Genomic DNA, 15,814 nt, shown 5'->3' with positions numbered 1-15,814 from the left:
GCATGAGTCGCCGCGGGAGGCTCGGAGGCTCGAGTATTTCAGGGGCTGGGCACCGGAGGAAGATGCTCATTGCCTGAAGGAGGCCGTGCGCCCGGCGGAGGGGCAGCCGCGGTGGGACATGGAGCGGGCGCCGGGGCGGGGGGCAAGGCGGACCGCAGCCTGAGGCCAGGGCGGCGCGGCCGTCGGAGCGGCGCCCGCTTCAGCACCGAGGACAGCGCGCAGCGAGCACCGCGCCCCGGCTCCCCCCAGACCCAGCCCGGCTCCGGGCCGCATAACGCCGTCCCCGCTAGCCCCAGTTTCCGGGTGCCCCGTCCCCGCTAGCTCCGGCTCCCATTGCCGGGTCCCCCGATCTCCCCCTTACCTCCGGCTCCTGCAGCCGGGTGCCTCGACGCCGCTCCTCCGGAAGCCGCTCCTCCGGACCCCGCTCCCCCGCCACCTGGCACCGCTGTCAGGGAACCCCTCTCCCCCGCGGGTCCTCTCCGCTCTGCCAGCCCCGCTCCTCTCGCCCCTCTCTCTGCACCTTCAGCTCTGCCTCCCTCCCGCTGCTGCCCTCCCTATACCCCGCTGCCCCGGCCCCTGCCCCCTGTCCGCGCCGCCGGCAACATGCGCGGGCGGCCGCGGGCGGCGGCAGGCGAGGCTGCGGTGCCGGCTCGGGTGCCCCCTTCCTCCTGCCCTCGCCCGCTCCCGGCGACCCGCTGAGAGATGGACTTGGCAGGCGTGCTGCTGGCGTTGCTCCTCGTGCTGGTGCTGGTTGTCTCCCTGCTCTCCAACCTCCTGGTGCTGCTATGCTTCGTCTACAGTACGGAGATCCGCAAGCAGGTCGCCGGGGTTTTCCTGGTGAACTTATCCTTTTGCAACCTGCTCCTCACCGTCCTGAACATGCCTTTTACCCTTCTGGGGATCCTGAGGAGCCAGCAACCCCTCGGGGGCTGCGTCTGCAAAGCGGTGGGTTTCCTGGAAACTTTCCTGACTTCCAACACAATGCTGAGCATGGCAGCACTCAGCATCGACAAATGGATTGCTGTGGTGTTCCCCTTAAGCTACACTAGCAAGATGCGGTATAAGGACGCTGTGATACTGATGGGCTACTCGTGGCTCCACTCCCTCACGTTCCCCTTGGTATCCTTGTTTTACTCGTGGGTAGACTACAGCAGCGTTTATGCCTCTTGCACCTTGCACCTGAAGGAAGAGACAGAGCGGAGAAGATTTACAGTGTTCACCATCGTCTTTCACTCCACCAGTTTCATGCTATCACTGGTGATCTTGTGTTTCACCTATTTAAAGGTGCTGAAAGTTGCACGATTCCACTGCAAGAGGATAGACATTATCACCATGCAGACTCTGGTTTTGCTGGTGGATATCCACCCCAGGTAACGCGTGTGTGTTCGTATGCATAGCCCCGGGGCATCCCCGGTAGGTACCCCGAGCGGAGAGAATGCCCTGACTCCCCCAGCACCCCGTCCTACCCTCCCCTGCCACGGCCACATGGCGACCGCTTCTGCCTCTACTTTCAGACGCTGCTCATAGTGCCAGAAAACGGTGGGTTGTGCATTTGTAACCCGCTTTATTTAAATGCTAATCCCGCTCTGACGGGCGCTCCCTTTTAACCGGAAATCGCTGCTTTGGTGAGTGCGATAGTCCCCATCCTCGGCGGGGCAGGGGCTGCCCTCAGGGGCTGCCCTGCCTTTCCCTCTCCGGGTGCACATGCTCTCGGTCCGGGAGCGCGTCCTTCCCCTCTCCCCTGGGCTCCTCTCTCGCCTCCCCGCTTCTTGCCTTAACCCACCAACTGCTCTTTTCCCTTCGCAGTGTGAAGCAGCGCTGTCTTAATGAGCAGAAACGGAGGAGGCAGCGGGCTACCAAGAAAATCAGTATTTTTATAGGGTCGTTTGTGATCTGTTTTGGTCCTTACATTATCACCAGGTTAGTATCGCCTGTTGGGGCGGGGAACTAATATGCCCTCTGATGTGCAGGTGCCCGGGGGGAAGGAGGCAACAGCTAATTTTGGGGTACCAGAACCTAGTGGAGACCCGGGGCTGGTTCTGAGTGGCAGAGCATACTCACATACACTCACACAAGCTTACACACACTGACTCTGCCTGCACACCCAGTCTCTGGCTTTCCTTTCTCTATTGCAGCCAGGTCTGGGCACCTCTGCCAAGAGCAAGAGGCTTTTAGGACAAGTACCAGGAATTAATTACATGCCAGTGGGAGATGAAGGCAGTTGAAAAGCCTCACCACCCTTCCTTATTAGCACAACCTGAGCAATAGAGAGGAAAGCAGCCAGCTTTCCTGATCAACTCAGGTCTTTTTTGCTCTTTCAAGGCATAAGGCCAGGCTTGCTGTTATTGGCAGCTGAGGTGACATAATTTACGTTTCTCCAGGCTGATAACTTGTCAGATAAACTTTGTGTCTGGAAACATTAATGGCTGTAAATGCATTGCCAATGATGCAGCATGGCCTTGTGATGAGGTGTAAGAGTTATCTCCCAGGGAAACCAATCATTAGATTTTTAAAATGTATAGGAAACACCATGCGCCTCAACTGTCCAGAGTTACTGGAATCCACCCTGATGGTCTGCACCTTTTTAAGTAGTCATGAATTGTTCTTGTTCCATACTTGTATAGTCTTTATAGAACATATGGCTATTATTTTCATAACTTGCGTACCCCAGTGAGCTGGAAGCTAATGTTACTACACTGAATTGCAGCACCTCAGGGTTTAGCCTTTCATCTCTGGACTAAAATGGGCTACATCTTCTTTCACAAGTGATTTTTTACACTATTTCCCACTTAACAGTGTGTGCAAGGTACCTTCAAATACTTCCTTCTGTTGAGGAAGGTGCACTAGTCCACAAACCAACCCTCATGAAGGCTCCTCAAGGTTGCTACCAAGCTACCAGGGTCTGCAACCACCCTGGTTTGTAGAAATCAGCCAGCTTTAGTGCACTGATCCTACACAGCAGCATACATACATGCCATTTATGATTTTTGCCTTTGCCCTTTTCTTGCACAGATTTAGGCCTGTGCTCAAAAATTACTACATTTTTTAACCTTTAGGATGACATGTATTTCAGTTCCCATTTATACGTTGAAGGGATTCTTGACTGATTGCCTGGATGACTGGTTTGTTTCTTTTTTTCTGCAGTTGAAAGGATTGTTACAAATATTAACATTACATCACAGAGTAAAAAGGTTAATTGATCACTGTTCAGTACATTCTGAGTCATTTTCTATTCACTTTTGCCATAATCAGGATAAAATTATATTGAGCAAAGTGGATTTTGCCATCTTCTTTCCATCTGAACATTACCAAGCTCAGCAAATTCTAACACTGCCACATTTTTCAGGGTGAAGATACTTTTCATAAACTTCTAAAATAAAAGAGACTTCCTTCTTCAGACCTTGCATTTGGCAAATGTGAGATGGTGCATTTTCTATGTGTGAAAAACTGGTTCCTTATGTGTCACTAGAGAAAAGACTGAGACTTGGTTTGCGTAAATGTGTGTGTCAAGGCACAGCTTCTATCTCAGCCACAAGGACCAAGTTGGTCAGTGACAGCAAAATGGGCAAGGGTCTGGGGAGGACATCCTTAAAGGCTTTTTGCCCCAATGGCAAGAGATTTTCCAGGCAGCAGTAGATAAAAGGTGGTGGAAGTGAGGCTGGAGGACTTGCTCCCATGCCTGTTTCACCTTTCTTCCCCACTTCTGGTTTCCAGGGGGATGGCACTGAAGCAATCTCAATGGAGACAATGTGAAAGACACCCTCCCTGTTTTCTTGCTCTTTGGCCCCGTGACTCAGGTTGCGTTTTGTGCTCAGTATTTGCTCCTCATTTCAGAAACTTGAATGAGATTAGGATCATTAGCAATATATTCATCTGTTCACTAAAAGCTGACAGATGAATTTCATCTTTTTTGTAATGGCACTGAAAACAAGAAAATGATACTAAGGTGTATTCAGATGGATATTTCTCAGGCTGACTTGATTTGGCCGGGCCCTTTATCTTATTAAAATCTGTGTAATTTTTCTTCTCTTGGCTTCAGTGCAATTATGTTTGGGCCCATAACACATTAAAGGGAACACATAGTAATACATCCATTTCCATGACTGAAAGATACCTTACTCTTCTTGTTTACTGCCTTTATAAAAACATCAATTGTGTAAATATCAAATGTGTATTTCTTGTATTGGAACAATATGCAGAATTGGATAAACTTAAACAACCAAGTGTCACTTATTATACAATTATTTATTTCTCACATTTTGTGTCTTCCTGTTATCTCTGTTTTGAATTGACTGGAATTTTTTCCAAGCAGCTTTAAACAAAAGTCATCGGGTTTTAAATGCACTTGCCATAAGAATGATTTCACTTTTACACATAAAAATGAGAATTTTTTCTGTCAGAGTTCAACCCCTTGTTGCAATGTTCAGTCCTAGAGGTGGTAAGTCAGTTTTTCCATGCAGAAGGATTGGAACAGCTTCAAAAGTCAACACCCTGCACATTGGAAGCTCTGCACTTTGGAAAGAGGCCAGAAGGTTCTTCAAGCCTTGAGAAAGCTTCTGATCTAACATCTTCAAACAGTGATGTTTTTAGGCTACAGAAAAGGCTTATTTTATCTCATAGTACTTTTTTTCACTTCTGGAATGAATGTAGCAATACAATATATTCTTGCTCCTGCAAAAGGCTTCACTGTACATCACCAAAGATGTACAGATAATAAAAGCTTCTCACCCTGTTCTTTCCACCCTCTTGGAGAGTTTGCCTGCTGCAGATAAGCTGTGTGCCAGATGTTTGCTGAAACAGTCTGAAGGTTTGCTCTCATTTCTGTGTAAAAATTGTTTAACTTAGTTGCAGTTTCTTCCCCCTTGATTAATACACCCATCTCAACCGAGGTGCTGAAGACACTAAATCAACCGTGAAGCACAGAGTAGGAGACACAGGTCTGGAGACATCTGGCTGTTCATATAATGATGATAAAACTGTTGTCTCCTTGTTTTCTTTGGCCAAACTAGCAGTCAGACAAGTGCACACAGAAACTTTCATAGGTAAGTATATGTAGTTGTGCTCCTACGCATACTATGGGATTGCAGGTGTCGTGTTCTTCATAATACAGTGGTCTACCAGGAATTCTCTTTGCATATGTGATAATTCACAGCAGTGGTGTAATGCAGATTCACTGTTCTGTACCTGAGGGGGTGGATTCTATGACCTAGACAAGGTTCCTGGTGTCATTTGAGATGCTGCATAGTATCCAAAACCTCTATGTAGGTTGACAGATATGACACAGGACCCAAAGGAGACCCACAACTTCCAGGAGCAGCAGCCTGATGCCAAGGGTGTTATGCCCAACTGTCTTAAGTGTCAATAGACAGCTATACTTATGCAACTGAGTTGAGTGAGCCTGAATGCCACAAGTCATATTTGCCTATCTCAGGCTTGCCATGGGAAAGTCACTTAACTATTTAATTAATTAATTATGTCACTGAGATTTTCACCACTTGTCAGCACAACTCTCAAAATTCAGAAAGTGAGCAATAAACTGCAGCACTTTCTTATCTCTGATGCATAGGAGCATTAACATTGAAAACACGCTTTTTCTCTCTTTCCATAGAGGGAATAATCCTTGTCTCCAAGTGGCCTTGCTAGGAAAGTTTCCTTTGACTTTATTGAATACAAGGAGTAAGTACAGGGCCCTTCTTCTTCAGGGACTGTGTACTGTAAGAAAATAAGTGCTACCTTAATGTTTCATGAGGCATGAGTTGAGCACTGGTCTCAGTGTGAATATAACACTCAAGTGTTTCCATCTCTCTTTAATGTTTAACAGGTTGATAGAGCTCCTTCCTTTTGTTACCATAAATTACTACTGGGGAATTATAAGCAAGTGCCTCACCTACAGTAAGGCTGCATCAGATCCATTTGTTTACTCACTTTTACGTCAACAGTACAAAAAAGTTCTGATCAACATCGTCAATAGGATACTAAAGAGGGACCTGTATCCGTCCTCGGGGTACAACAGCTCTCTTGACACCGAAAACGATTACTGCTTGCACAGAACAAACTAACGACATGAAAAGCATTCCCCCTCAAGGGAGACAGGTGTTTGCTGCTGCTGGGAAGCTGCCTTTCCCTCTAAAACCAACAGTGGTGACAGTGTCTCCAGGGTATGAAAGCTGCATTAGTGCAATGCATTTAATTGTGGACTTTCATGAGAGGCTCTGCCCTGGTCTGCAGCCAAGTACAATAGCTGGCAAAGTCATGTCCCTTTGTGAATGGAGTAGGCTTGAGGGGTTTAAAGAGAGCCTTTGGAGGCTTTAGAGAAGCTTAGAGAGCTTTTAATGTTTCATGTCTGAAGACTTGTATGTTTTGGAGCACTCCACATCAGACATGACATTCCAGTGTCTTCTGGGACCACAGGAATCCCCAGGGTGGAAGGAGAGGTTCAGAGTCGGACTTGTTGCGCGTATAACTCAGCAGCCCAGGATCTGCTCTGTTAGCTTTGAACATTACAAATAAGTCTTTTAATTGATTGGTTTATTGTATTGGTGCCTCAAGTGAGTCAGCACTTTGAATCTGAGATTGTTGTTACTATTATTTATTACTAAGCATCATGATTGTAACATAGCCTTTAGGAAGTGGTACATACATTTGATATGCTGGTATTCTATCAAGCATAACCAAAGTCCACATATCTGAGTTACTAATATTTAGCACTTCAGTGGTATGTGATTACAATAACAGCAACAGTAACAAAGATGTATAAGGAATTTAGTTAAATAGCACTGTAGTTCCATCACTGAGCTAGTAGTCCTATTCAAACAAGCTTTTATTCAGGAAAAAAAAAAAGCAGTTAGACAGTAGAAGTGACAGATACCACTGTGTTTAAGATATCTTACTTCAGAAGCTATGTGTTTTCAAAGAACAGGCTGAAATATGTTAATTCTTTTTAAGGGGTACTTAATATGTAAAATATTTCATGCATTGGCTATATTTGGTGGATTGTAATAATATTGTACAATCTTTTCTTTTGTAATGATCAATTAATCTGTTGATTTTAACTGATACCAAGAGATGTCTGAGAAATGTTATAACAGACCTGCTGCCAAATGCCCAGAAATACAAAGCTGCTTTATTATTACATGTATTTTTCTCTTTTATTTCTTTTGAAATCTAAACAGGCTTTGGAAAAATGTGGGAATTATTTTTTAACTATATTCCTTTGATTATATGACATGAACCAAAATATTCTATGGCATTCAGTAAGCTACTATTTTCTAATTGATTACATAAGGGTAAAATTAAAGAAATTCTAAAGTATATTTTAAGGGGAAAAAAAAAAAAGAAGATGGTAAAGAACACTTATTTTTTATGTAACAATGGACTTGACCTTTTGAAGCATTGAGAAGGCTATTCCTGGTCAAACTAAGCATGTAAGTATGTGATTAGGCACAAATCTAATTTTATTTGAAGTTAACAGCTCTATTCCCATGCTAAAAATTAAGCACACACTTAACTGTGTTTTAAAATCAGTGTTGAGCAGTCCGCACATCAAGAGGGTTTTCCTCACTACCCACAATGAGGAAGGAGAGCATCTTATTGCAAGCCCAGTGAAATCAAGGAAAGGTGATGCTGTGTGACAAATACTATGTTCTCTTATGTCCTGCTTTTAATCTCTGAGGCCCTTCTGGCACTTTTTTGCCCTCCTTGCAAGTACCTTAGGCCTCTGTGTTTTGCATCTATAGTTCTGCCTGCGTTTAAATTGAATGTACTAGAATGGTTTTGTCTTCTTAGTAACAGTATTTGTACTCTCTCTAATTTTGTGTAAATACAGTATTTCAGAAAAAAAAAAAAAAGTCGTCTATGGAATCTTTCCAGTTTTACTGCCCTCCTGTCTGCCTCCACATGCCTCCCGCTACAAAACCCCAGTGCTTCAGTCTTTCATTGCAGCTGCAATACAAGAAACACATATATCTGTGGGGGGTGGATGTTAAATTTTCAGTCATTTTTTAGTCATTTTTGTGCCAAAAGGTTTTGATAGACTAGAGCATTTATCTGTGAATGAGTTTAATGATACCTACAATTGTTAGCTTACCTTTGGTTGCCTAAACAAATGGTGCTCACTGTACAAATAGAATATGTTACACGTAGTTAAGTGTATAAAATTGTCACCTCCAAAATATACAAATGAAATAAAGCTTTACTTTGATTTTTTTTCTATTCTAGAATCAAGAAAATAGTAAAGAAAAAAAAAAACAACTTTATAGCTATTAAACTGTAAGTCAAATTTTAAAGGTATAAAACATAATATAAAGGTATAGAACATAGCTAAACTGCTACATCTGCTATTAATTAACAAATCTTATTCATGCCAGTTAAAATGGTTTTCATGCACACACTTTACAATACTGCTCAACCTCACAAAACATTGAATATTTCTGGAGGTGCTCAGGTCTAGATGGGAACAAACAACCAAAAGAAAAGAAAATATTTTAAGCCTATGCTGGGTGTAGCAGAACATCCTTTAGATTTGATTTCATAGAGAATTAGGAAGCTAAGACCTGCAGTATGCTGTAGACCAGAAGCTAAGGAAGGGCAAGGAGAGCTGTAGTCCTATCTGTATCGATTTGCTATTAACTGCCTTGCTTAGCCTACCGAAAGACATCTTCCTCTGCTCGATATGCACAGCCAGGTCTGCAGGTAAATTTTTCTTTCTCTCATTTTCTCACTCCCCACCAGAGAAGGGCTTGCTCTACTTTTCTAACCAAGCAGGAAGCATTTAGTGAGAAGTCTCTGTTTCATTCCCCCAGGTTCCTGATGTAGGCAAAACTTGTTAGCTTGCTGCTTCATTCACCATGCTCTGTTTTATTCGGGGATAGGAGGAGGTAGGCGGAAAACACACTTTGCCCCATTTTTGGGGATGCTGCAAAAAGGATCAAATGATTTAGTGCTATACTGGCAGTGAGAACATATATCTTACATGAAGGGAGCATTCACCAGAGGTGGCAAGGTTGTGGATTCCCTCTTATCAACATTTTAGATAAAACAAACATTGGATACGCAATCCTGTCTGTAGTTTGGTTTGGATCAGAAGGTTTCCAACAAAGCTAAAGTGTGATATCCAAAATGGTATCTTGCTGTTGACATGGTCTCTTGACAACACAAAGGTAGTGCTCCAGGAAACTGGATTTCCTGCCAAATAGCCTGGAATGGCTTTTCCTGGGAGACAAGAGACTGGCAAATACCTGGCAGGTGAGTTGTGGAGTTGGAAATTCCATGGGGACCAGCAGGACTACCCAATACCACCACATTTCTAGGAGTAGGAGCTGCCACCCACCTAGTGACTGCTTAGGGAAAATGATTGTGAGTTGTTAAAACAGCGTGTGAGAGAAACATCATTTCTTCTTCCCTTCTCCAAAATTGTATTTTGGCAGTAGGCTGGAATTGAGAGCTGCGCTATACCTGGGTGACAACCTTCTCCTAACTGCAGTGTTATAAGCTCTGCAACACAACAAAACTTTAATTAGTCCATGCTGCAGCTGAGGTGGTATTCAACTCTTTAACACACCTCTACCAAAGTATTTCCAAACCTGATGACTTGGATACTTTCTGGTGAGATCCAGGATGGAGTTCTGAATCTGCTTTTTCAGAGGAAAGAAGTCTGCGTGCCCTATTTCCTAGGTGAGTGCTCTGATGATTGTTTTTATCACAAAGAGTGGCACCTCTTCAAAGGAAATAAAACCTTTTTTTTTTCCTAGCACCTATATTGCAGATAAACTCTGAGACTGACAGACTGAGTTTCTGAGGCAATAAAGGTGAAGCAGCACCTAGACTAGATATTCCCAAAAGGTTTAGATATGAGCTGTATCCCAGCCTGCTGAATTCTGACAAGATGGATGTGCTTCCATCCAAGTGCAAAACCAAAAGTTGCTTTCTTGGGTTGTGCAATACTGGAAACTTATGTGTCTCTGAGCTTAGATGGCAGCTGAGCAATGAGAACCTTGTGTTCTGTGAAGTTTCACTTCACAAATTCTTTAGCCATGCTGAAGAGCAGGCATATTATTCATCTGAGAAAATCAGCACCTAATAAACTTATGCAAATAATCTATGCAGCTGAGTGATTACTGAATACATATTTACCTTGTCTTCACATGAGTAATGCTGGTACTTCAATTTCAGAGCTAATTGTAATGTCAGTTGTATTCCATGGTTAAGCATGTGGGAACCAAAGTTCTTTAATGCCTGTGCTCTTGTACAACCAGAGCAGGATTGTGATTTTTATAACTATGGGTTAAAATTTGAGCTCTTTGAGAAATTTAGCAGTATTGAATCTTGGTGAATAAAATGACCAGTGACAAGATGTTCAAACTCATCTAGGCATAGTGCTTAAAAAAAACGGAAAAAGAAGAGAAAAAACCCCAAGAAGAGAACTGTCTTGTGTGAGTGGGAAGGTTTGACTACATCACCTGGAATGCATATTTTCTGTTGTATTTACAGCTTTTTTTCCCCCACAAATAATTACATGTGCTTGTGCATGCAGAATGAACTAGTAACTCTGTGTGTCTGTCTCAAAAGCACATAGCATATTTCAGGATTGTGAAGAGCAACTGCTTGTTCAGTATGCTTCAGGGGGACACCTGGTTTGTGGGAGGTGTTAATTACACAAGTAAATTAGAGGTTTTGCTTTTTATTTTTGGTAAGCAGGTTCAATTAATATTTAATGGCTCAGCTGGAGACACAGCAGAGATGACCTTAAGAAAGGTTGTAAATACAGGAATATCTTTCAGTGCCAGAATCTTGGGAGAACAAAATGTCACCTGGCACAGTATATGCAACCAGCTCCTTCTCTGAGCTGGAGCTGCTTTTCCCTGTGGCTTATGAGTGTGATACAGGCCAAATGGCTGGTCCCGTTTCTGCATATAATGCCCTTTCCTTTTATCAACATGTTTTCCTTCCTAGGACATGAGGGTTTGTGGTGCAAACTAGGTGCTTCTGCTCTTTTCCATAAGTGAGCAATGCATGAACCATAAGTTGCTCCCAGCCAGGCTTCTCATACATTCTGTACGCCAGTGAAACATATTGCAAAACATGTATGTTAGATGTCATAGGGTACATATGGTTAAAAGTATTTTTGAGTGTTGGGAACTACAGATAGTTCTAGTGTACTCACACCACTTTTTTAAGCAGATGCCTTCAGAAATGTTGCAAATCATAACTAAAGAATATTCATTTCTCAGCCCAATCCACTATCACAAGTGTGACAGTCCACTGTAGGCAATAGAGGTTCTCCAAACAAAACTCAAGAACATCCCTTTTGTGACATTACCCAAGTTGTTGTGCATTTCATCCATTTCACTGCATCCTTCTCTTTGCACATGGCAAATACAGGTTTGTATCCAGCAAACCTGGAGTAAGTTATCCAGCAAACTTGGAGTAAATTATCCAGCAAACTTGGAGTAAATTATCCAGCATCTGTTTGATCTTCCAAGTTTCCTTTCCTAAACCAAACAGATTGAAACCTTGAGATGCTTTCCAAGAAGGCTCCTGCTCCTCATGCTCCTAACCCTAGAGCAGCTGTACTTAATTCACTTTCTCAATTTGATCTTTTGTAACTGAAGGCTTGGCATTCTAACTGCACTTCAGTGAAGCCTGACCTTAAGTGGCAGACTCATTACCACTGTCTTCTCAATTTTATAATTCCTACCATTACATATCCAATCACTCTGTTCTCTTTGCTTGCAGACATCAACAATAGTGCATGTTTTCAGGATGTTTTATTGAAATCCAGTACATAGCTCAGTGCCCTTGCTCCATGGCATGGGTCTGGATATTGAGTTTGTGTATGCATCTTCATGAGAATATTTAAACATCTTTCAGGTTTTCTGTTTCAATATGTCCTTATGCGTGGGAAAACAAAATGTAGATTGGTGATGCAGGACCTTTGTTCTACAAATGACTGCTGATAACTCCTTATGGGTGCTTAGACTGTCTTTCAGCTTGAAATCTGGCTTTGCAGTTAATCAGACTCTTATTGTTGTTGTTTGGGATGAAGCCTACTTTAGGCATTTAAAATACCTTTTTGGCTCCCCACCAGTCGTCTGAATACTTCATTATCTTTTTATTCTCACTACCTTGCTGGAAGCCAAGGAAGCACTAGAACTGTTTTTCTCAGGAGACCTGAGCCAAAGGCAGATGAAAGACCACACAGCCAAGAAAGGATCAAATTGTGTGAAATGCAGTTTATAGAAGGTACCCAGGAACGGAAGACAAACACTTTCATCCTGAATTTGTCTTTTGATGAGTTTCTCAGGCATTTCAAAATGTGCACCTCATCATGGCTTGGGATACCTCAGAGTTGACAGTGCAGCTAAATTTCTGGGAGAAAGTTATTCAGGACACAAGAACAAGATTTTCTTCTGCCCATCCTGAGGAGCTTACCAGTACCATGTAAAAAGCAACACCCTCTACTCATAAAACAGAGTTGCACGTGTTGAAGCCACAGCTCCCTTTCATGCTTTTCTAGGCAGAGCTTCAATGGTCTTCTCTGGGTGTGAAAGCTCAGTTTAATGTCTCACTTCTCCTTGAAGAAAGTCACTTTGGCAAGGCTGGAAGTTAGGTAGAAAAGCCTCCTGCTCTTCCTCTGTACAATCAAGAATTTGAGATGCTGTGTATGAATGAGAGAACATAGACTCCATGTATGTGATGGTGAAGTTCGGTGGGTAGGGCACTTACTACAGAGAGATGATACTCTTGCTTCTCTTCTGAGGGCTGCTTACACCTGATCTATGTATTACATCACACTCATTTTGTTAGTGGGCAGAGCCATAACTGAAGGGGAAAATATCTTAAGGGTAAGATCCCGACTTCACTGACTTCAGGTGAAAATAAGCCAAGATTTTACTTGAAGGTTTTCATCAGTAGAGTCCAAGTCTGAATTTGCAGAAATCTTTCCAAAAGACCTTTTAAGACCAGCTCAGTTAAGAGGTCTAAACACTGAATTAAATAAGAATAAGAATAAAAGCAAACCAGTCCTTGGATTCTTGTATATGCTAACAAAGCATGTTAATGGCACTGAATGGAAATGTAATGTAAGAGGGGTTTTTCTTCAAATAGTAACATAAAGATATTAAACATACTGAAAAGGCAGATGGTATGGCTATAGACAAAGCCACACTGCAATCCTCTGACACTCACTTGCACCTCTGAACCTTGTTTTTTCCTAAGCTTTCTCATGTCTTTCAGTAACTTAGAGCTGAACAGACACAGGAACAGTAGCATTTTCTCTTCCAACTCTGCTACCCTGCCCTCCTTTTGCAACTGCTGAAAGCTCGGTCAATCCCCATATATCCTCCACTTTTATCACCTCTTGAAGTCTCTACCTACCCTGGTTTCTCGTGTCTCCTGAAAGCTTGACTATTCAGACCCCTTCTTTCCCGATGCTTTCCCTCAGGCTGTTGTTGTTGTATTCTCACTGTTTTTTTTTCTGTGTTTTTGGTTTTCTGTGGGCTTTTTTTTAATTGGTTTTCATTAGTTTTCCAGTGACAGCCTTTTCAGTTTTCAATTCTGTGCAGCTGAGCAGGATTGTAACATGCAGAAAGCAAGCCGTGCCACTCACTCTTTTGTGCTTGACAAAGGAAGCAGGAAAAGGAATCAAACCAAGAATATTACTGAATCTATTTTGTCCCTTGGGATTACAGACTACCAATTCCTGTAGTTGGTGGCACACAGTAATAATATGAGAACTATCAGATTTTCACTTTCAGGTAAAATTACCAGATATCCATTTATGGCTAAATCAAGGTGTTGAGCATGAATTCCTCATAAAATTCTTCCTACCTATTGTCTCAATAAGCTTTATGAAGGGAAGATTTGATGAAAATGTAACTTCTCCAATGTGGATGCATAGTGGGTTTCTCTAGGCTTGTTCTGCAGTGGCTGGATGTCTGTTATTGCCCTGACAGCTCATAGCCTCTACCTCCAATGCTGATGCTCTCAGGCTCAGCCCTTAGAGTGTCAGTCACCTTTTGACTTTCAATTGTACATGATATGAACAGATAAATGTGCCACAGGACCTTTTGCCTTGTAATTTCCCATACCGCTGCTGCACTGATTGAGTCTTGAGGGTAGCCGTTGCTTGGCAACTTGAAGCTAAACAGGTCCAACATAAGATGGAGTATGTAAATGGCTTGCTCTGAGCTATCAAGGCTTCTCAACGTCCTGACTTCCTTATAAAGGAAAACTGGAGGTTGGACTTGCCTCCTGGTGCAATGTAGCTTACTTCAAGGAGACAGAAGGAGCTATTGAGAGCTATTGAGCATGAAAATCTGTAGGAAAATAGAAAACATTCAGCTCCTGCAGGTATTTCTCTCCATAGCTGTGCTCCTAAGGTGTCCTGCTTAGCAGTGGTTTAAAGGAAGGCCCTGACTAATCAGAATTTTGATAAGTAAAGTTAACCTTTTCAATGAGCCACTGTGTCTTTTTTGTTCCTTAATTGTAGTAGAAGAGTAGAGGATAATTTGGGGAAATGAACAATTCAGGGAAATTAGAAAAATACAAATCCCCTGTTGTTGTAAGGAGCTCACTGTCGTAGTAGCTCAGGGAGCTAATAGCTAGGACAACCAATGACAGCTTTTGAGCTGCTAAGGGCCTTGTGCTGAAACCTTATGTGCTGATGAAACCTCTCCCATAGAGATTAGTTTGATATGTGAATGATAAGGTGTTTCTCATATCTGTACAAAATTTAGCAGCTCTGGGTCAACTTTTTAAGCAGAGCAATGTCATGTTATCAGTAGCATGAGATGATCTTATAATCCAAATTTAATCCAAAATTATGGCTTTTTTTGTAAAGAGGGGACAAAGATTTGACTAATTGATGGGCCTTTTCCCTGGGTTTAGCCTGTGGCTGATAATTAAGACCCTACAGCCTATTTTTTTACTCTTCTTGAATGCCCTGTTCTTGTTCTCCTGATCCCTCATAACTGTGCCTTGGACTGTCCCGTACAACTTGCCCTATTTTTTTTTTTTTAAGAATCCTAAATATCCAATTAGTCATTATTTGTCGAAGAAAAAGGCAGCTCAAATAATTTGTCATGATGAGTCAATGATGAAGCCTCCATCCTATTTGTTTCCTCGCTTCAAATCCCTTCCAACTTGTTAATGTTTTTCCTGAGGGGAAGACACTCATGGAATCATAGAATAATTAGGGTTGGCAAGGACCTTAAGATCATCTAGTTCCAACCCCCCTGCCATGGGCAGGGACACCTCACACTAAACCATCCTACCCAAGGCTCTGTCCAACCTGGCCTTTAACACCGCCAGGGATGGAGCATTCACAGCTTCTTTGGGCAACCTGTTCTAATGCCCTCACAGTAAAGAACTTCTTCCTTATGTGTAACCTGAATTTCCCCTGTTTAAATTTGAACCCATTACCCCTTGTTCTGTCACTACAGTCCTTAATGAAGAGTCTCTCTCCAGCATCCTTGTAGGCTTCCTTCATATGCTGGAATTCTGCTATGTCATTAGATGTACAATAATGTGACAGAAGGGTGGCATGTAGTAGTGCTGTGTGGGACTGTAAGTCTCTAGATGAACCCTGGAACAAATCCCATGAACCAGTGACAACCCCCCCCAGATATTGTTACTAACTACATTTGAAATATATATCCATATCTAGGAACTAGTGACTGTACAATAACTTAGGAAGCTGAGATGTTGTATATGGGTCATGCATATATATATAGACTTTGTCAAAACTGAGAGAACAGCCTTGAGGTCAGCTTGCTTTCGAGCAGACAGGGTGTTTGCAATAGCTTGGAGGAGCCAG

The 15,814-nt window shown here is 42.8% G+C and overlaps 1 protein-coding gene across 1 annotated transcript; it reads left to right on the top strand.

Annotated features, from left to right (window-relative positions):
• The first annotated feature begins 405 nt into the window (after positions 1–405).
• GPR78 (G protein-coupled receptor 78) lies at positions 406–7,320 on the top strand. The gene is made up of 3 exons (XM_062638748.1): positions 406–1,370; positions 1,807–1,920; positions 5,822–7,320. Exons 1-3 carry the CDS (start codon positions 703–705, stop codon positions 6,057–6,059), a joined length of 1,020 nt encoding a protein of 339 aa, XP_062494732.1. The 5' UTR covers positions 406–702; the 3' UTR covers positions 6,060–7,320.
• The last annotated feature ends 8,494 nt before the right edge of the window (positions 7,321–15,814 follow it).

Source organism: Pezoporus occidentalis, unplaced genomic scaffold (genome assembly GCF_034315485.1).
Source record: "Pezoporus occidentalis ecotype Australia unplaced genomic scaffold, CSIRO_AGI_Poc_V1 ctg58, whole genome shotgun sequence".
In the NCBI taxonomy this organism is placed as follows: domain Eukaryota; kingdom Metazoa; phylum Chordata; class Aves; order Psittaciformes; family Psittacidae; genus Pezoporus; species Pezoporus occidentalis.
Note: the sequence above shows the minus strand (reverse complement) of the source record. Positions and strands in the feature narration are given on the sequence as shown.